This window comes from Rhopalosiphum padi, chromosome 2 (genome assembly GCF_020882245.1).
Source record: "Rhopalosiphum padi isolate XX-2018 chromosome 2, ASM2088224v1, whole genome shotgun sequence".
Lineage (NCBI taxonomy): Eukaryota > Metazoa > Arthropoda > Insecta > Hemiptera > Aphididae > Rhopalosiphum > Rhopalosiphum padi.
Genome location: NC_083598.1, coordinates 83,250,622 through 83,275,446, shown reverse-complemented (window position 1 = coordinate 83,275,446; position 24,825 = coordinate 83,250,622). Strand labels below are relative to the sequence as shown.

At 26.6% G+C, this 24,825-nt stretch overlaps 1 protein-coding gene across 2 annotated transcripts in view; it reads right to left on the bottom strand.

The window, feature by feature from the left end:
- The window catches only part of LOC132920818 (probable G-protein coupled receptor No9), a 115,730-nt gene that overhangs the window by 19,680 nt on the left and 71,225 nt on the right, over positions 1 to 24,825 (bottom strand). For both annotated transcript variants that reach the window (XM_060983512.1, XM_060983513.1), the window contains one exon: positions 22,977 to 23,796. In XM_060983512.1, the coding sequence (XP_060839495.1) occupies positions 22,977 to 23,228 (252 nt within the window). In that variant the 5' untranslated portion in view covers positions 23,229 to 23,796. The remainder of the gene's footprint in view (positions 1 to 22,976; positions 23,797 to 24,825) is intronic.

Genomic DNA, 24,825 nt, shown 5'->3' with positions numbered 1-24,825 from the left:
TTTTAAACTCTAGTTAATCCAATTAATTAATTTTTATTTGAACTATAATTGATTTAATATTAAAATTGGTTTTATTGTTAAGTGAGCCTGTGTACATTTATAGTTGCTCAAATTAAATATTTCTATATATTTAATTACTGTACCATAAAAGTTTAACTATTTTTGTTTAACATGGAATTTTTATATGCCTAATAGTTTTAATAAAATATTGAATTCTTCGATGAACAACCGTTTTATATATAAGTAATTATCAAGAATAGTGTTTACTATATCTTATATTATTTTTCAAATATTTATTATAATACCACTATAGTATAATATATTATACTATTAATAATTATTTCCATTATTCATGTATTCTTAATTCTATTTTTAATCAATCCTATGTTCTATTAATATAATATTGTATGTCATTTATTTTAATTAAATAGTACTGTGCTTAAAATTTTAATACAATGATTTAATATTAAATAAAGATACATGATAATTTCACTTAACTTCTTCTTCAAAACTTTTCACTTTACAAACAAGATAAATAACAATGCACATACTATTATAGTTTTAGTTTCAAAACTTTGAAATGTTGCAACTTGTCAGTCGAATGTTTTTTGATATTTTTTTGACATATAAAATAGTTAAAACACAACTATGAATATTAAATAAATTTAAGATGTTTTGCAAAATAAATTTTTTTTAATATTATAGTAATTTATTTTTACTTCTTCGTATTCTTCGAAATATAAATGCGATATATTATGCATATTTTAGTTTATTTAATTATATAGAAAAAAAAATATTTTGTAGTTTTTAGCTACCACTTTTTTTTTTATAAGTGGTAATGTATTAATTTTGGTGTAATTTTTATATCTTTACAATATATTTAATTAAATAATAAAAAAACTTAATGAAATCCAACAAAAACGTGTATCGAAAAATTTAGTCCTTTTACCTCTCATAGAAAAATAAATTGGAATTATCATAACGATCCATTACAGTGATCATCGTGGCGTGCAAAATAATTCTGAACAAATATTGACTTATATATTTTATATAAGATATAAGTAATAATTACAATTCTTCATTTAAATATTAGTACTTAAATATGAACATTTATTATTGTTTATTATTGACAATAAGTTATGTAGAAACGTAATATCGAAATAAACGATTTCTTTCCAAAACACATGCAACAAGAAGAAAAGTAATGGTTTAATATCATTCATATAGACCTGCAGTTATTAATTTTATTAGACTTAAATATATAACCATGACAAGAAAATATAACATATGTATAATAGACTTTTATGTCAAACGGGGTTGCTTATATTTGAAATATAGTTACCTAACGCATATATTATCGTAAATTATCTTGTAATTTATTATTATAGTAAAAATTGTCATCCACGAATTGGTGAAAAAAAGTCACCGGAAATTAAATCCTCTTGGGAAGTGGAAAAAAAAGTAGGTACTTTGATGCGTGAAAGTGACTGAACAGAAATGGCTTTACGCTAATTTTGCCATTCACGTTAGCTCCTCAAGCATCACACAGTTAGGGCGTGAAAATAAAGAAAATAATTGAATGACTCCTCGGAGTGCTATATTATTCTTTACATTATTTTGAAACCTGGGAAAAATGTTAAAGATCCTCTATTGCGTTAAACATCAATACATTTAGTAATAAAACGATGAATATTCGTCGACGTTTAATTTATGTTTATAATGATCAGAACCACCAAGTTGATATAATTACTATATATACGACTGTTGAATACGCACATAATGTTATGAAACTATAAAAATTTTGGATGAATTGATTATAAATTTAAATTTGACATATGAAAAAAACTTCTTATTTTTGATTTTATTATTACTGGTAAAAATAAAGTAGTAGTATAATATACACCGATGCCCGATGGAATCAAACTATAATCTAATCGTGTAATGAATAATGAATTATAGTGTATTTGCTTGAGTTAACAAAATGATTTTAACTATTACAGCATTAGTCATTAGATACACCTACTCATATAATGTTATGCTATTGTTACGTAAATGTGTTGTAAATGAGAGTGTAGAAAACAAATATATTTAAGTTTAACAAGTCACGAATAGACCGATAAAACTACCCAGCACTTTTGATGATTATTTTTGGAGGGAAAAAATATATTTGGCTATTTTTTTTCGACACATCATACTTTTGCAAACAAATCCGAACGGTTTTCGTTTACGTATTTTTTATTTGCCACGCTTTATAACCGATTGCAATTTCTTCGACAAAAAATCTCGATGGCAATAAAAACGTGTCTCTTCCTACCATTTAATAGGTACCAACTAATTTCCGAGCAAGCAGTTTATTTATTAATTTATTTTTATCAAGCCGATCGACGATTGTTTCCGATTGTATCCGATAAATCGTCGCTTTATAAACCCTATCATCTTTCTCGTTGTTGTTCAGCATGGGGTAGAAGGAAGTGGCGCAAGTCTTATTATGCAACTTCGAAATGTTAATACGATACATAAAAGTATTATATATATATATATATATATTTACTAGCTCTGACCCAGTTGAATCATTTGTCATCGCTACAGCCGCCGTCACTGGTTGTATTGTGTTTTTATACAGTTTGAAGACACGGGAATCGGCGTAAAGTCGTTTATTGTTATATTCATACGCACACATTTGTATATAAAGATATAGGGTTAGCCGTGGTTTTTCTTCCAACTGCCCGTATCGTGTCGTCACGGTATACGCCCTGTATATGCTCTGTGTATCGCGTGAATTGAATAGGTCACGCGATATACCTGCGGCGGCATGCGTAGGAATACTATACGCGTCACCGCGGGTGCTCTACAGTAGGTTTGGTGATGGTATGATGGGGTGGGCAATTGGAGTAGGGGTTGGTTGACGATGGGCACTCGTAAGGGATGGTAAAAATAGACTCACCCCTACTCCTTCTGACTCGAGTCCGCCGAGCAGTTGCCAGGGCAAATAAGGTCAACCCCCGTCCCGCCAGCTACTACGCAAAATGCCACACAGACAATGGCGGTGACGGATTTTTACTATACTTGTATGTATAATAATAATAGGCTCAACTGACCAAACCCTTTCCGCGTTTTTACTTATTATCCTCTCGACAAAGACCAATTCGATCCAAAGTGTATTGCTATTGTATTATTTATAATAATGTACTGGTATTTTAGTATTTTTAGTAAATTAATATATAATTTATTTATAATGCAATATAGATATTTGTACCCATAAAGTATGCATTTACGTCACATAGTATACTTTTAGATGTACAATATATATGATATTATTCGCTGATTAAATTAAGTAAATTAACAACTCGGACGCAACTATTTAATGAATGAAACGACTCAGAGAACTTCTGCATTACCGCTACTGCAACGATTGATTTCTGCTTTACATTGATGCGTCTGGATAAATATTTACTACTTCGTGTTGGTAAACATCATTATAATAAATTATTGTTTATTAACATTTAATGCATTCTTGTTATTATATTATAAATTATATGAATCGTTCGGCTTTTTATTTCTATAATACTTTCGCATTTTTACGCGAAATATACTTGCAGTGTTAAAATAGTAGTTCATAGTTAAAATTATACTATTTTAATATCCGGTTATAGTTAGTATAACTAGTAAGAGTATATTACTTGTATAAATTATACCTGATATAATATGTATACACAGACGTGTAATACAGGATTTCACATGCAATTAAATTATTAATTAAAAAAATTATATACCTTGTTCTTTATGTTAAAATTATATTATAATACCTAAATACTTTATCGTACACTTTGCATATAGATAATTTTGGAGTTTTAATCATAATTAAAATTTGAATAATTTGCTCTTTGTGTTTTAAATATATTTTCCAACTTAAATCACAAGTCATTTTTATTAATTTTTTTTATTTTTACTTTTCTAGCAACCACATTAGTTACGAGAGTGGTAAATAAAACCGAAAACACAAAATCAGGAATATATAAAACAAATTAATATCTGGATTTCTATGGTTATTTTCAAACAAGGATTTGGTAACTATAAGTTATATATTATATGAGGACTTTTAATAATCCGAATTTTACTATTGTTTTAATACCAGGACATGACATAAATAATTGTTCTTATGTAAACGATTTTTTAATCTGGATGATACTTGTTCATAATATAACGTGACGTATAAATTGTAATAAATACTAACGATGAAATTTGATTTAAGTTTTCAGTAGTTTAATCTTTTTCATGTGGTCTTTCACTTTCTTTGTAACTGCCTACCAATGACAAACAATTCCCCATTTTATTAAAAATTAGAAAAACAATATCTTAATAAGCTCCTGCAGAAAAAAATCTCCATTTTAGAATAATTGGATATAAAATATTGACAGCAATATTACGATAAAATATTATTACATCTCACTGGTGCATTTATTTTTGAACTAGTCGATGACTTTCCACGATTGGTTACCAAAAAATAAAAAAAAAACATTATATTAAAAGTTCAATCAATAAATATTTCGCTGTTTCAATACTTAAAAAGTCAACTTTTTCTATTTTATTTTTATTTACAAAAATTTCAAGCTGTATCAAAATAATGACTGTATTTTATTCATCATTGATCACCAGATATCAATCAAAACCTACATTCAACCACAGAATAATTTATAAATTATTATCGTTATGACGTTATAGTAGTACAATATTATATGCCAGTTGGAATCTATTGTTAAAGCAATTGTAATTTTCTTTATATTTTTTATAACTATAGTTTTTATATTTTATAATCCAATAAGTACAGTAAAATGTTAAATTGAAATAAAAAAAAATATGTTATGATAACCAGCAACTTATTTATAACGTTTAATAATAGAATTCTAAACTTTTATTAGCCATTCATAAATCTGAAATGAAAAGTATGGTCGATACACTTCTATCTACATAAATACGTGTTTAGAATGAAACTTAATTATATATAAAACATAAAGTGATAAATTAATGCACGTAAATTACACTTTACGTAAAATCGAACATATAAAAAATAAATCGATTTCCGCCTGAATTGAAAACACTATGATGTCTACCAGAAAAATAAAACTATAAATAAGAAAATGCATAAGTTTATAGTGGCTAGGAAGAAAGAAGTTACTTATTAGATCTGACTAATAAATAGCTTTTATATGTATAATTATTATCATCAAACAGAATTAAACTTATGACATACAATATATTTATGGGTTTGAGTTAGAAAACCCAACATGGAGGTTATTTAACTTTGTCAAAATATTATTGGCCTTAGTACCTTTTTCAAAGCATAATGGTTCAACAAGAATAAATCGAGATTTGAAGATATCATTCATACAGTATGAAATTAAAAACTTTTCCAACTGCATAAAAACAAGAGTTATACACATAAACGTAACATTTAAATAACTTTTTGTCAACTCACAAGATATTGGGCACCTTAATCGCTTGAATACGACTTACTTTACTTAGGCTAAGAAGAGGGGCTACTTGATTGGAGGTAAAATCCTAGATATGTTCATTTATTAATACATATTTATTTAACTATTTTATTATATATTATTTATTGATTACCATGTATACACGCCTATTATGTATTTTACATATAAATACTTTTGGCCATTTGAATAAAAAGGCTTAGGATAGTTTAAAAAACAAAAAAAAAAATATTTATAATATATTAATTTGGGTTTTGAGTGTTACAAGTGATTATAATATTATTCAACAAAGTGTCATATGATAATATTTTAACTGATTAATAATTTATAATTTTCGACCCGGTTGTGTTTGGATCATTGACTGTTTCCCGTGAATCATAGTTGTTCCATTAAACTTTTAGGTTGGTATAAATTAAATATTTTTACGTTAGAACTAATATTACTGATACTATAACAATAAATATACTTACTCGTATTCTTGAAACACCTTTTAACACACTTTTAAAATACATAGAATGCGTGTAATAAATTAATTATTTTACCATATTTAGTGTAGAGTGACTAGTGAGATCATACGTTGTACATTAAAGTAATGATCAGTTCAAATAATATATGTATAATATGTCACGGTCTATAGATAAACCTTATTAATGGTAGTGTGTTAATGGTATATCACTGAATGAGCATTTCCAGTAGATATTGCAGTATATATGTATTTATGTAAATGTGTATAATACTCTGAATAATAATTTCAACAAACTATAATAATCAAAATAATACGTTTTAATACAAAGTTAATACTAAAATCATAGCGTTTGCAGAACAGGTTAAAACTTAATTGAAATAGGTAACTGCATAACTGAATAAAAATAAAAATTATATATTCTAGAAATATTTTTATCTTTTTAATACATGTTATTGTAGTTTCCGCAAATAATCAAATAAAATAGATATGGTGGAAGAGATATAACGACTATTCAATAGACGCATTGGCTTGGTTTATTTATATCAAGGATCGACCAATTGATTTAAAATATGGCCCTGACCCGAATTAATTAGAACTCGTAATACCCTTAAAAACCACTAAAAGATCAAACTCTACAAACCCATACAATTCAAATGATTTTTTCAAAACATCCTAATTTATTAGTTAAAATCCGAATAAAACATTCTGGTTAACACAATAACACCAAATCTGAATAATTTATAGTTTATTTTATAGTATTCATGACTCATGTGCTATGCCATTGTATACGTATTTTCTATTGTTAGTTAGATTATGTATTGAGTTGTTTTACATGGTAAAATTATTAGTAACAACGGTAATTTTAAAATAAATTATAGACAAATAATACTTGTATAATATATAATAATTTATTATATTATGCAATTATAAAATTATATTTATTCTTTATTTTTGGTAATAAATATATTAATTTTAAATATTATATTAATAGCGCACAATGTAATTATATAATATTCATATGAAATACTTATAATTAGTGCAAAATTATATTATTATATTATAATATACATTGACACATTGTACCTATATGTATATAATTTATTTTTTTGTTTTATTAGTAAACCAAATAATATAATAAATATTTTCTTAGAATATTACTTAAAAAATAAATTGAATAAATTAAATTTTATCATTAAACTCTGATTAAACCAAATTGCAAAATATTACATAATTTCTTACGATTATAATTTATTACTTACTGAGAATGAAATAAGTCCAAATATAGCCAATAGCAACATAAAAATTACGTTTATATGAGTATGGTCTGATCTGATCTTATCTGGTGTCAACAAGAGAATAGCGTATTTACATTTAACAAACATTATAAATTTCATTTATAGTGTTTGCAGTGACAATATCATGCCTTGGGTTACTTTTTTTTTTTTTGTAGTGGAGGGGGGTGAGGAAGACTAAAATTGGCTGAGTTCTCATAAATCCAAGAAAATTTCTAGTGAGGGTTGAACCCCAAAAACCCCCCTAGGTACGGCCTTGACCATGTTAACCAATATTAATCTGGATAATAATGATTATCATTGTTATTAATATCTAAATGTCTATATTTCTTATTCCGGTTTTTAAACACCAAAATATTCAGAATGCATCCAAAAATCCGAATAAAATTGTCGAGTTAATTACTGATTTAAAATTAATGTTAATATCACTGCTTTGAATTAAAATCGATAAATTCAAACATAACTTAAGAATACTTTACATTTACAAATACATACATTTAATTTATAATTGGTAGGTTTCTAGAATATATATTATATATTACATATTAAATGTTATGGATACATATTAATTGATTAAAAATAATTGACCGCACGACAATTGCTTAAAAACTTTTGATCAAAAAACAATTGTTCGCAAACATTAAATTCGTTTAACTTAAACGTATTCAACTGAAAGCAATGTCATATGCATATGGCGTCGGTACTCAATAATGCAATAAACTGAATAAGTAACATAATAATTAATAATTATTTCGATAATTCCAACGATAATAATTTGTTATTATAAAAATATGATAAGATTCAACCGATAGTAATTTTATATCGTACATTGACGCGTTGTATGTCAGATCCGAGATTATTATCGTTTCAGTATTATAGGGTACTTCAAATACTTAGAAAACGTCTTTGCCATCATGAGTTCGGCGTATGTAAAAAGTGAAAAAAATAAAATTATGTTAGTATATGAAGAGTTTTTACATATTATTATACAAGAAAAATGTACAATGAAAAAACGTATTGGAAATGCTCCGCAAGTAAAAAACTAAAATGCAAAGGTCGAGTTCATATTGTTAACGGAAATGTTGTGAAGTTCACCACACATAATAACCATGTACCAAATGCAGCAAAAATTTACGTTAAGAAGGCTTGTATCACATTTAAAGGAGAATTCTTTCCAAACTACGCCCATGCACTAGCATGCTGTTATTGATGACAAATGTTATCGCAAGTATTATAAAATATATTATATTATAGCTATTCCTAATAATATAAATATAATATTATATTTATTTTTAAATTAATTAAAATTTTTTTTTATAATTAGTTACCAAGTGTTATAGCTGCAGATATGCCAAGTGTACAAACATTAAAAAGAAAAATTCGGCGTCTTCGATAAAGATAAAAAGCTTCTCCGCCAATCCCAAATAATTTTGATATTATTATTCCTGAGCAATATCAAAATACAAGTGATAATGAGCTATTTTTCCATTATGATAGTGAAAAAATTTCCGTATTTTGATTTATATAATCCAAACAAATTTGGATTTTATGGAGAATTGTGAACATTGGTTCTGCGATGAAACGTTTTCGGTAGTTCCACCAATTTTTACGTAATTATATACAATTCATGGTATAATATGTTATTCAAATGTAGTTCATGTATAATGCATAAACATAAAATAAAGATTTTACCAGAGTAGGATTTTTAAGCTGATGAAGTTCATCGTATATTTTCTTTCATATTATAATGTATATATAATTTATTATAAAGGCCAAGATTAATAGAACAATATTTTCTGTGTAATTGTTCCAGGTCTATCAGAGGAAACGCATTCAGAAATATATATATAAACTAAATGAAAAATATTTGTGAAAATTTTATAATATATTTGTATAATACGAATTGGGTAGGTAGTTACGAAGTGTAAAATAAACAACGACAATATAAAAGATTTTCGTTTTTATTTCATTTCAAAAATAATTATCCTTGTGAATTATCGAACGAGAGCACCGATGCCAAAAATTTTCTTTTCACCACAATTAATTAAAAATACATTAGGAGAAGATCAACGTCATCACCTTAGCCATAAAATAATAATAATAATAATAACAACAATAAGTATTATTATTATTGTATAGTAACGTCACTGTGTGTTTATGTACATTTATATATATACATAATACATAATGTATGTATTTACTTTACAAAAGCAGACCAACGCGAAAACATAATGTTCATATTCATTTGGGTAGGTAATTAAATTTGTTTAATGAATCTGAACAAAATGATGATCACGAGTATGCCCGCACAGGCGCGTGTGTACGTGCGTGTAGTTAGAATTGGGTAAGGGAAAGCAAACAAGGGTGAAGTTTTTCATCTTAAACCCACCTGTAATCCTCTCTCTAGAAAGTAGTCATCCCACGCGCGTATATAATCGAAAACGTCAAAGTAAAATAATTACACACGACTATAATAATGGTTGCGGCAAACACACATAATACCTAGATGATACTATAAATGTTTCTATGATGCACATAATGTCTGATTCTGTTTGTGTATGTGCAGATAATTGTAAGTAGTAAAACGACATTATTAATTTATTATTCATTAACGTTTATTGGTTTTCGACTTACTCCGTTGTTTGCGGTAAATAACAACAACTTACAACAGCAATACCTAATAAATAATAATAATAATACAATTGGAATGAAGAAATGGATATATTTTATTAGGTTTTATTATTATTCTTAAATCTTGTAAAAATATTCAAAATGAATCAAATAATTTTGAAACTTTACAGGACAAATATATGTTACAGTGCAGTATTGTATACCCATGTGTTGATAAAGTACTCTTTACGGTAACAATTCCAACAATAATTTATCAGATGATGATTATTGTTTAAATTCATGAAAATTCTTGGTTAATTTAAGATAATATTTTAACAAAATTTAATTTTATGGTGTTAAAACAAGTCATATGTACTGTTTTCTCTAAAAACCATTGGGAAAATGATTTAAATAATATAATAATAAATTCGAGTTTATTTTAAATTACACTGTACACACATTCTTCATGATTTTAAAATTTAATTGTTATTTATTTTGTTTTATTTTCTTATTTCAAAGAAAATTTATTTTCTTAATGTAAACATGCCTCATAATTTATATTCAAATAAACATTAAAAAAATATTTGCATAAATATCGAAGTCATCAATTTCTATTTAATTTTTTCATATTTTTTTTTTTATATTTGATCAAATTTTCTATTTAAACCATCAATAATATTATATTATTTATAATAAATTAGTATCGTCTAATACTAATGTTGTATTTTTTTTTAAAGAGTTAAATTGCTTGTTGATTTTTTTTTTTATATTTCTAAGTAATCTAATTAATTTATAAAATGAATTAACACTTACAAAATTATAAATAATGTGAAAAGTTTAATCTCTGGTATTGATTTTTCAAAGATTTTAAGTCCCCAACGTCTCAAATTTGATTGTCTTATTATTATTATTTTATTTGTATTGTATTGCCTGTATTAATTATTTTAAAGTATAATATATAATTCTAGTTACATTAATAAATTACATTTATATTAGTTAGAATAAAAATTAATTTAAAAATATACAAGTGATTATACAATGTATTGAACATTAGAAATTTGTATATAAGGTGATTCATTTGAGTGTTTACATTATACATTATTAATAAGTTTAATTTTTTAGAAAATACTATTTTTAAATAATTTGATGTAATTGCTGAACAACGGTTTTAAAGACATTGAGATATCCCATAAAATGTTACTCAATTACTCCGATGTTTCGTCATCATTTTAAATATTAACAAGTCACTAATTAATTACACGTTTGAAATTTAATTTGTTTAAATAAATTTGTATATTTCGAAATGAGTGATAAAAACCTCATATTTATTAGTTGATTATTGAAAATATTTGATTTAGGAATATAATTTATGTAATAATTATTTGTCATTCAAAAAAATTAAATTAAAAATAATAACCATAAAAATTGCGAAGATATATATTTTTTAATAAATTTAAATATTGTTTTTCAATGATACTAGATTATTATTTATTATTATAGAATATTAAAATAATATTTTTTAAGAGTAACTTTTCGAAATTATATTATGAGTGTAGACGCTGATCAATTTTGTAAATTATATTAATTTTTATTATAATATTCAATTTCAATTTATCAAAGATTTATAAACAATAAACTATAATTTGAATTTGTTAATACAATTAATATTTTTTTAGGCAATTTGTATTATAATATTCAAATACATACGTATTTTTCTGAACGGAGAATATTCGTGTATAATAATATATTAAGCTATCTTAGATATACTAATAATATATACAATTGTAAAATATAAATACGGTGAGGTGTAATACATAGGTTTTATTTCATTATTCAGTATTTAATTCAATGGGTTATATTATATTATCAATATTTATAATAATAATAATATGTACTATGTTATGTAAATTAAAATCTAAACTTTTGTGCATTTAATATTTAATCTCTATTTTCTACTGTTATAATTTAGAACTAACAATAATTTATCTGTTTACACATTTCAATACGACGATATTTTAAGTAGATGTTATCTAAAATATAGATGTGAAAACTGCTCATTTAAACAAGTTTATATTTTATTAATATATTATATATAATAACAAGAACAAGAAGAAGTATTAATTGTATACAGTTTAATAATTGATCGACAAAATAATTTAATTAACTACTAAATTAAATTTCAGACATAAAATATTTATGGCATGCTGTAAAATAAATCTTTTTTTTTATCGTGTGAAACAAAATTTTTAACTTTTAAGTATAATGTGTCAGGTGGTATTACTCAGTACTTTCCAACCCTGCAATTTCTCGTTATTTAATTTAATATAAAAAAATTACTTATTGTATAAACAAATGTATATACTGTAATTGCTATGGTTTTTAATAATAATAAAACAACTTTTAAGTCTAAACAATGCCGCTCTTAAAAACCATTTATATGGATTAAACGTGTATTTTATATCATTATAATAGGTATAAGTATATTTATTGGTTTAAAATAATTTAGTACCTTATTGGATGCAGCGTTAATACTATATTATAAAGTATTTAAATATTTATAGCTATATAGTGTTATGACTATTATGTAAATATAAATATATATAATAAAAATGTAAAAACAAATATTTAGTGTGCAAGTGTAAAGTTGAATATAAACCTTAAAATTTTAAATAAACAATTTTATTTTATTATGACTGAAACTTCATTATAATATTGTATTACAATTTATGATATAAATATATTCATATTTAAAGTATATAAATCTAGAGTCTAGATTCTAAACTATACTACCTATAAGGTATTATAATAAGTAAAAAATATTAAAACTAATTTTACGTTTAAGTAATATTTATAATTGAATTATTTGGCTTTGAAATTTCATATTTTTATTATAAAATACCTACATATTTTTACAATGTCTATAAAATTAAAATTCTGTATTTTTTAGTTTTTAAAAGCTTAGTGACTATTTGTGGATTATCCTAATATTATATAAAGTAAGAAAATAGCTACATAGGTCTTGTCACCTACACCAATGATTTGTTAAATCACTTCATGAAAGTGGAATGGTAATTCATTCAGCTCGCTGGCCTAACATAATATAATAATTTTACTATAATAGAATTCATTTTATACATTATAATGTATTCTATGTATTAGTGTTGTGGGTAATAGTTGGCTCTTAAAACGATTTTTATGCCATGTAAAACTATTTTATTTCTATTTTTATTAGGTTATGGAGTGTATAAGTTTAAAAGAGTAGAAAATAATAGAGATATTCAAAAATAGATTGGCGTCATATTGTAGATAAAATAAAATAGAGACACGTGGACTAATTTTTTGGGAGGAAAATGGTGCATTTTCTGCTAGACTCGGGCTGAGTGTAACGATTCTGATGAACTATAATTTGTGTACACTTAACAAATAGAGATAATATCAATACACAAAGAAGGAATCAAAAATTAAACATAATGATAACTTACCTTTCGTTTAAAGAGACATTGTATCATGTATACATGTCTTTTAAATTACAAGGGAAACATTTTTTTTAGGTGTAATATCATTACATATTATAATTTATTTATTCTATAATTATAGTAAAGAATAATATTATCGTAGTAAACTAGTAACTCATGACAAAAATAACAATAAAAACATCATACTAATTTCAGATAGAATCCTGGCAAAAGACATGTGCTTGCAGTTAATAATAATATAGTTTAGGTTGACCCAAACTAAACTTTCAGACGGAGAAAATGTAAAAAATCCACTACATTTTTAAAAAAAGGTTTCGATCTTATTGTCATGACCGTGGTTTCATAATACGGAGAAATTCTTGAAAAAATGGTTTTATGATTTATATACTATTGCATTATAACATAAAATATGTAAACTTATTTTTTATGAAGCTTTGTGTATATTAAGTGTTATGCTGTGTATTTTATACAACATTATGTACTTATTAATTTATAGCTCAATAGTTTTTGTCATATCAGTTGTATACACAATTTAAAAGACTCCAAAGTGTATAATATTGTTAATTATTTATGCAATTAGGTCGTAATTCGTAATGTTTATGTATATAATAATTTTAACTGCGTATGAATAAAAAATATTGATAAATACGCCTATGAAATAAAATGTAAAACTTGACAGTAAAATTATAAGATTATCTAACTATATCTGTATTTAGTACCTATTAAAAAAAAAAAAATTAAAAATCATCATTTGAAAAAAAATAATTATTAAAGAATAAAAGGTTAATGCGTATGATTGGCGAATCGCTCTATATACTCTATACTTATTTATAAATTTACTATAATAATTAATAAACTATAAATGTGTAACTTTTTTATTCGAGATAATCGCGTTTAAAATTTAGATCCGTTCGAAATGCAAATCAATGTATAACGAGGATAATATTAATATTATTGTGTAATGACTGTAATGTGTATGGATAATTTTGCTAAAACAGTTGTTGATAATAAGAAATTAAAATATAATAGTATATGCAATTCTATTAAACTGTTTTTGTGAGAATTTAAAATATTAATAACTTTCAATTATCACACGTTATTAAATGTATTTAAATCATCTGTTATATCATTGCAATTAAATATTAAGATAATAATAACGTATAACATTGACTTGTATTTACTATGTGAGCGAAACGTGACGAGTACCCGTCCTACACGACTGAAGTCATTTTATTATACTCTAATATTTTAAATCAGTAATTTTTTTTGTTGACTGGCCTAAAGTAATAACTGTCTTACGACTATGAATTAATTTATTCACGTTTTTCATTTTATTCCGTTTGGATAATGTTATTTAAAATATGTTATATGAAAACTTTTTGAATAATATAATAATAATAATAATAACTTTTTTCTTTTATCAAATCGCCTGGAGAAATGTAATAAAAACTATTGCATGTATATATTGTAACAATTGTCGATACGGGTGCTGGGCGTTAGTGTACTATACTATATTTTATATCAATATAATATATAATGTATGTATTAAACTTTATCATTGGTACATTGATTCTGCAATTATTATTATCGAATAGTTATATTATTATTTACGTGCATGCAATGTTGCTGGTTTGTAATCGTTGTCTTTAGAACAATTTTACCCTCTCCACACATACAATAACGTACTGGTATAGCTTGTATCCTTAAACATTACCCCTATTATTATATATTATTATCTATTACCATACTATTTATACTCAATATAATAGGTATTTACTAAACATAATTTTATATTTTCGTTTACACGTGACTAAAATATACAATAATTGTGCTACCCTACCATAAAAACGTGCCACGAATTTTTTTCAGGAAGGCTTGTCATTCTACGGAATTGTACAATATTGTAAAGGATTGAAACTAAAAACGGCACGCTCCAATACTTCTGGAAAGAAATTCCGGATTTGCCAGATCCAACAATCTACGGTAAGAACTTCCCTCATTATTTTTTTTATACCTCGTTCATACACCATGTACAATGTACATATTATAATTACGTTTAAAATTATATTATAACAAATGTCTTGGCACCATTATTATTGATTTTTTTTTTTTGTTAAATAATTTTAATTTATATTCCCGTAATACACTAATATCAAAAATTTAAAAACTACAATTCACTTTAATTATATTGTACTTGATTTATTTTGTAATTCGTAATAATAATTTATTGTATATATATGTAAACAAAAATTGAGAATAACATATTGGATAAAAATAATTTATAACAGTAGGTATAGAGTAAAGATAAAAGATTAATTCACATTGTGCTGTTGTAATTAATGCTTATATGAAATAATGTACAATACATAATTATATTAACTTAAAATATATGAATTACAAGTTAATTCTGGTTCTAATTTAATATTTAGTTTACTAAGGTAAATTATATCTGTGTACAAAATATCAAAAATCGCTTGAGAAGAAATATAGGTATTATAAAATATATAAATAAATATCTTCTTTTTTTTTTTTTTTTTAGTACAAATAAGCGATCCTAGCCATAGACTATCTTTATCTATGGATATTTAGGCAAATTACTATAGTTTTAGCATGAAATAAATATCTAGTGTCATAAAATTAGAACTTCAAACGGTCATAAAAAATTAATTCGACTTTCCCGTTTTTTTTTTTATTGGTATAAAAACTAATAAGGATGCTGTATTAATATGTTCACATCTTAGATATAAATACAAAAAAATACGAATTTTTACCTACAAAATAATGTGTACATTTTTGAAATGTTGACAATTTTATAATGCTTATATAAAATACATAAGCATCATGATTATAAGTTTTAGATATTTTTAAATATTTATTTAATAAATTGCAATGAATAATAATAGTTTAGGCATTTAAATATTTAATTAAACTTTGAGTAAGAAATCCTAGCATAAACATTTGTTGAAAATTGTAAGTACGTAAGTACCTATATCTACGGTTATTCATTTTTGAGCTAGGTACACAAAAAAAAAAAAAAAAAATTGTTGAATTACTGGTTTTGTGTGAAAATAAAATTCCTGTTCTTAGATCCAATTAACTACTAGAAATTATGCTCAAAGTTGAAAATCAAAGAATTTTTAATCACTCAAAAAGTCATGATAGAAATAATAATAATAAAAACACATACACACATACACCATTGAAAAATTAATACATTTATCTCAGAATTAAAAAAAAAAAGAATTAAACTTTAATTGAATAGACATTGTATTGTATATAATGAAAATGACCAATAAGAACACAAGTTCTACTTTCTAAAGTTTTGGATTCTATACATTGCTTCATTTTATTCTTAACGATAGTAAATGTATAATAAAATCACCAAGTTTAGATGACCAAGTAGCAAAATTTAAAATTAATCATGAAAAAGAATCTATACGATTTGACTTTTATATAAGTTATATAAGACGAATATCGTTATATAATATAACTGTAAGCCATAAGGACTTAAAAATTTTACCCTTAAGATAAATAAGTTCTTTCATCTGTTGGTTAGACATATTAGATGGGCAAAGCACGATTAGAAAAGTTAGAAATAATTATACTCAAACAATTTATCTGAATTATAATTTACAATGGAAATTATAACATTTTTTTTATATATACTATATTCAATCTATAATATTAAATTATTTGTGAGGTTTTTTTATTTAATCTTTAATATCAAATAATAATGTGATACAGAATATCTACTATAGTAATATTATTGTAGTGCAGTAAATCGTTCAATTTCTTATTTAAATGAAAATAACAAAAAAAAAATAAATAAATTGTGTTAATTTCAATCAAATTATAATTGATGTTGAACCATGATACTCAAGGTCAATAATTGGAGATTTTTTTTATAAGCTTGGAGAATTTTAATTTTAAAAATACGTTATTCTAATTATGTTGCAGATTAAGTAAACGTTGTCTATAAATAAATAATACGGAACGACAATTATTAAGCACAATAGTAATTAATATATGGTTATATGTCACATGATAAGATTTTACCTGGATTTTCCGAACACATATTATATAGCACACGTCATTATAAGTAAATACTATAAATTCTAATTAAGCATCATCATGCTTGAGGCGCATATGAAAATGTCACTTTTCTTCTATGAAACCTGTGAATAATATAGGTGACTGATTGCATCCAATCTTTACCAGCTACCCGGCGCGTAATCCTTTGGGCGTTTTATCGTGCTTGAGATATGTTTAAGAACCGTTTCACCGAAATGTCGTCATACTGCAGCACACAACTATACTATATACGCGCAGCAATGCAAAAACAATTCGAACGAAAATCATCGTTAATCGGACGATTGCTGTTGTAAAGCTGGTGGCTAACGAGTACGACAAAAATGGTAGTTTTACGTTCGCCACTCGTATACCTTATACCACATAAGATATCGATTGTGGTACCTTTGACTCCGAGCGTACAGCCGTTGTCGTGCGGTTTAAAGAATCTCACTGGTTGAATTCGCAATTAGATGCCGCGCTCACGGGCATATGAAATCATGGAACGTTTAACGATAAAGTCCGGTGAGGTTATAAACAAAAATGTTAAAACACGGTTAAACAGACATTGACCATATTATGGTTTACGGTATACTTGCGGTGAAATGGTAACTACGATATATTCAACCAGTCTTATTAAACATACGTTGTGGCCATTTTTCTCAACGTTAATTAATATAATTTAATTTTCGATCGCACTGTTTTTTCGTTTCAAATTCATATGCGTCCAATGTATATAATTGTCATGTTTTTCCGTGCTTTAAAATTCGGTTAATTACCTGATTATTTTCCTGTTTCCACCGTGGCCGTTCATCTAACCGAAAATTACAAGTCTGAATGGTTATTTAAGGTAGGTAAAAGGTAGAATGCATAACAAGAGGCTTGCAACATAATAAGGTGTGAAAAAGAGTATATTATAGAGGACGCACTGATGCAAAACAAGACTTTAAGTCAAACAGGACTCGAAATATATATAAACGGGTAAATAGCTTTAAAGAAGATTTAAAAAGTTGAATATAAATATCACTATAAAGTATAGACTCACAAAGTATCTAAAATTACGATTTACGAGTATTGTCATAAAGAATGAAAAAGAAAGATTTACAAATTCATCTATTTATTCACAAGATAATTTTAGGGATATACAGTGTCATACTCCTATATATGTTTATTATTCAGCAATTAAAACCTAGTTAATCTATTCATACTGTATAATAAACGTATATTTAAAAAATCCGAAGAAAACCTTGGTAAAATTATTGCGTGACAATTTTTAAGATGATTTTTAATAGTTATCCCTTATTATATATTAGTGTATTATGATGGTATTCATATCAAATATTATTGTGTATTATCGTTGGTTTGTTTAAAATCTAGTGACAAATAGCTAATTATATACACATTTTGGTAATTTTGTTATGCGCAAGTATGTCTGGTACAACTATTATCGATATTATGCTGACCATCAAAATGTTGTTTTGGGTAAATTGGTGCGCAATATTGTGACTGTCACACAGGCATGCGTTCCCAATAATCCACTACGCTTTGCTTCAAATCAATGATTAATTAGTTATTAATAAAAAACATATTTATTTTGTGTTTATTAAATTATATATGTATGTGCATAAAATAAACCTTAATTAATTATCATCAACTAATTTATAAGCTAATTTATTATGTAATATGCAATATGAGGCAGACGCGTAAGTCATAATTTCTGATTAAAAATCACTAAAATAGAATATAAGTATAGAAGTTAGGGTTGGCCCACTGAGGGTTTGAAATAAATAATTGTCCTCGTGAGTTTGATTATAATAAGGGACATATTTTGCATATTATTATTTGGTATATGTTTATGGATCCCCTAAAGATTCAAACTTTGGTTTATTTTTTTTATTGGTCCACATGGATCTTTTCTATATTATAAAATAAATAAGAATTTTTAGTTTCTCGCCCATGTATCCTTGTTGAAATTATTTTTATTTCACGTTTCAAATGAACGATAGACGTCGAAATTTCTGACATTATTAGTATAATACTATCTTAACTATGAATCAAATTATATTATATACATAATACCTAATCTGTTTTTCCAACCCATTATTGTTCGATCTCGCGTCTATATAATATAGAATAATATTGATAATGTATAATAAACCTTCAACCGTATTATCTATAAACACTGTATAACATTTTACTGGATAATTAATAATCGATTACACACGCTCATCTGTCGTTTCTCGCTAACGATCACTGTTTTTCGGCCGATTCGCTTAAATGAGAACGTTTGTCCGCGTTAATTACCTACTTGGCAGAACTAAAACCATTTCGTCGATTGACCTTTACTCGAATCGAGGCGTCGGCCGTTTTAAATGATATAACAATTTAACTGGTGTAGTAGTACCATACAAAATATAATTCATTTTTTTGAGAACAGTGTAATGAAACAAAATGAAGAAAACATACTAATATCACAGCTATAAATTATTCAAAGTATTTTAAATATTTTATAGTATTTTAATATTTTAATTTAATAGTTTTCTTTTAAATTTTATTTAATTGACTATTTTATTATCATGTAATATTTTATGTATTTAATATTTTTATACTCCCCCCCTCTCATAAAAAATAATATTCAATCTTACTGAAGGTTAAATTGAAATATCGTACATTTTTATTATTGCAATTATTAAATTTTGGTAATTAACAATATGAATTAATTATTAAGTGATTTAATTTGTTTTGTCGGATATAACAAATAAGGGTGTATACAAAGTAATAGTTGAGTTTTACATATAAAGTAGAATGAAAAGTTTAAATATTTAGCCGGAATTGGTAATATAATATGTATGTTTATTAATAAGTAGTGTAGAAACAATTGCAATCTAAAGAAACTAATATTATTTATTTATGAATACTTAGCTACAATTATGAGAAATAAATAATATGTATATTAATGTACTAATTTAAAACTAAATGGTGTTTAAACATTATTAGTATGAATATATGAATATAAATTTTACATAGGTAATTTTCTATCGATAATTTATACATTTCATTAGTTATAACTTTTAATACGATTAATAAAGTTTAATAGTTGAACGTTAAAAAAAATATTTTTTGACCTCGTTGGAAAAATCTGTCCTAGGCTCTAACAACTTTTTCCGTCTGCGCTTAACGTTATACTCGGTATGGGATAGTATATATGTTTTGTACGTCTACATAGTACATATCTATAATAAAAAATGAAAATACATAGACATATTGAATATATGTATTATATACATACATAAAATATAATGCATTATGCCGATATCCCAGATACAATATATAACAAATGTTTTGTCGCATCGAGATAAATTGTGTGCGCGCACTAGTATATATAGCACGAGCCTCCTGTATAATATGTAGGTACACACGAATACATAGGTAATATTATATTATATATTATATCATTCGTAGTGATACGATTTTTTTTATCATGATTAATGATATGAATTATATCGGATTAGCAACGCGACACTTCATGTGTTTGTGTGGTTTTGATGAATCGATAATAATAATAATAATAATTTACGACGCGTTTTGGATTAATATCGTGTCTTCATGCCCGATTATACGACGTACATATTATGTATAAATGAATCTGAAATCTGAATACACAAACCATGGCATCGTGAAAACGGATATGCGTAAATTATTGCTCTTCTGATGATCGCATGTCTAAACGATACGCAAGTGGTAACATATTAAGAAAATGTATATTATAAATAACAACCCTTAAATTGATATGAGCTGCTCATTTTTGTTACAGTTTGTTTTTATCAAACCACAACATTGATTATTTATCAAAACTAGTGTGTTTACATATTTTTACCATATATTGTATTATACATAATATATTATAATATTATCCACATCTTTTACCCACTTTTTTTAATATTATATTTTTATATTACAATCATCATACTGTATCAATGATAGCCAGCGGCTTAATATTATATAATATATATGTCCGTCTTTATTATTATTATTTTATTGTATCTTTGCGCTAATCCACAAATTACTATCATTTATAATATACTATAATATATACTACATACGTGTGCGCTAATCGCTGTGGTAGTTTCCATTATTACCTATACACAATTGTAAATGTCTTAGATATTATATTTTTCTGTTAAACTAGGTAGATTATACTTTATACCAAACACAAATGATCAGTTACTGTTGTCTATGTGAATTTATTTAGGTTTAGTTGAAATGGCTAGCCAGTCTGCGCACTGTCTGTCATAAGTTGTGAGTAGCTGTACTATTTTTTTATTATCATCTTTTTTTATAATACATTATAGTATTTTTGTTATGTTTGGTTGGTTGAGCCGAGAATGCCTTTGTATTATTAAATTGTGTACTGAATTTATTTTTATTTTGTTGGGTCAGAAGGGCCGTATATTATTATATCGTGTAGTCTAAGACGTTTAGGTATTAATATTGTGCTAAGATTTATTATACATTGAGTGTTATTCAAAATTATTTATTATACGGCAACTATTTATTACCAGAGCCTTGTTACCATTGTTTATTAATCTTAAGTACACAAAAACACATATACAGAGTGATTATATTATCTACTCGTTCAAATTAAGATTTTTACGTACATATTGAAATGTTCCAAAAAATATTCTTCTTTAGAATATAAAATTAAAAATGTAAAATGTCATTCAAAAAATTAAAAAACTCATAAAAATATAATTTTTTTAATATTTTAAAAATGTTAATATATTTTTAAATAATGAGTGTTCGATAAAAAAACCATTCAGTAATATATGAACAGTGTGTCATGATTGTCATACTTATTACATCGTTCATTCGTATTTGTCTGATTGAACTACTTATACCACTATGACACTATACACTGCACGTCGTACACACATACTTACTTATATTAGTCGTTCGTAAGCTTACGCTACAAAGTAGATATAGGTAACCACACTCACACCTTTTAATTATTCGAGCTTAGCTCGTACAACCGGTCATTAACGTTATTTACTTACATAATATATATGAGAGAACTATGGTGATGTTTCAGTGAATCACGTTAATAATTGTGTACGTGATGAAAATTGTTGAAAATAATTAGATACGGGATATTTATAAATATTATGATTATACTGTCTGTAGAATATTATGACTAAAGAGAGTAAACCCACTAATTACTATTAGTGCACTCCCCAATTGTGTCGGAGTTAATTTTAGTCAATAGAGCTTTTTAAAATTTTTGTGATTCACTTTAACAGTACAACATAAGTATCAAACGAATGGATTCGGCCAATTTCGCGCTCGGTGTGAATATTTAGTACATATTGTTTATAATGACGATTCCATAATATTATGTATTTGGTCGATGACCGGAAAATAACTGTATTTTCGATTTAATGCCCATTCATCGTGACATAATTTACGTTTGGCTTCCGTATACATGTCATATATGTGTACTTCCAGCAATTATATTGTCGTATGCTGTTCATTATTATAAAAACAATAATAATAATAGAATTAGCTTTATTGTCATTACCTTGAACACCTCCCAGGTGGCGCTGAACGGCAATACGGCCACGCCGACCATGAGATCGGAAACAGCCAGCGAAACGATAAACGTGTTGGTCGGTGACCGGAGTTTGGAACTGTTGAACACGGCGGCCACGACGAGCGTGTTGCCGACGGTCACGATGAGCGCGATAAAAGACAGGCCGGCCAGGGTACCCAAAACCTGCGCGTCTCTCCACACTAGCGAGTCGCGCAGCGTCTGGCACTCGGTCCGGTTCATCGGGCCCGGCCACCGGCGGCGGGTGTTCGTCGGTCGTGTTCGGCCGCCGGTAAGCGTAAACAGACGGTGCGCGGTTCGCGTGCTCTTGGGGCGGTCGGTGTGCGCACGCGGGCAGTGGTGGGCGCCGCAACACGGTCAGCGGGCCAGCGCGACGTACCGTCCGGTCGCGTCGCAGTCGTGGACGAGCGGCCGTCGTGACGGCCGCCGCCCCCCGCCGCCGCCGCCTCGGTGTTGTTGTTTTTGTTGTTGCTGTTGTTGGTGGTGGCGGTGCTGTTGGTGGTTGTCCGACGCCAACCGCACGAGACGAAACTGAAGAACGAGATGACCCAGCCGGGCTGAACGGCCACACACTACCACGTGTCCGCGGACGCTGACGGAACCGCCGCCGCGGTCGCAGCCGACCACGTTGTCGTTCCCGTCATCGTTGCGGTGTGGTTGCAGTATCGATGGTGATCGTAGTCGTCACCGAGGCGACGACAGTCATCGCCACCGACTTTCCGTCATATTATCAAGGTTCCTCTATGTATTATTGATGCGTTTGAAAATTCGGTTTGACAGCCAGACACACCTAAAACACAAAATATTATGCTATGAAACAAACTTCAATTAATTATAATATTATGATCTGTAAATAGCAACATAAAAATATCAACAAAAAAAAAACACGATAGTGTGACGCGCGAATCAGTTATTTTAAGAATTCGTTCATCATCCACCATCAACCACGGCCAAGTGTTTGAATTTTGAATTTATTTCACGTTTTTCTTTTTTAACTTAGTAATACATTCAAACAGAATACTTAAAAATTTTTCTGAACCTTTTTTATATTTCCTTTTAAAAATTAATAAATGTTGTTGGGTATTGTACAGGCCAAACTTTAAATGTTAATTACTAATGAAAATCTTTTCGATCAATATTAATGCGAACGTAGGCCGAAATTTCATCTAAAAGTTCTCAGTGATTTGAGATTTATATATTAACACCTACACGATGTTTTCAGATTCTCTTCTGGAGCACAGGCAGTGATCTAATATTTTTAAGCTTCCATGCTTATCGATTAAGACAATTATGACTAGTTAGTTCTTATAGGAAAATTCATTTTTATCAATAATTTTACTAAGTCTACAAATAAGTTTTACAAGATACGAAGACATTAAAGGACGGCTGTGGTTTTAATTGAATTCCCTTCATATTTGTTTTTAAAATGTAATAATTTATCACTGTTTTTCAATGTTATACCAAAGTTTCAATGTATTGTATTTATATTATTTTATTTACAATTTTTTTGAAACATTAAAACTAGTATATAGTATTGAGATTTTACTATTTTACTTAAGATTACTTTCTTGTAACCTACTGTAGCTAAAACCCTAGCCTTAACCAGCTAATTCAGGTCATGATCCACATAGATAGAGAACAGCTATGGCTGAGAGCAGTTTTATCACAACAATTGGATCATCGTTGTTTGAATATGATAAATAATCGTTTGCGTTGATTACAGTCCTTCTGTATTCTAACATGTAATTAAATAATATATTCTGTACAAATTATTTAATTACGTTTACTTTTTTTTCACTCTTTTAAACGTTATTATATT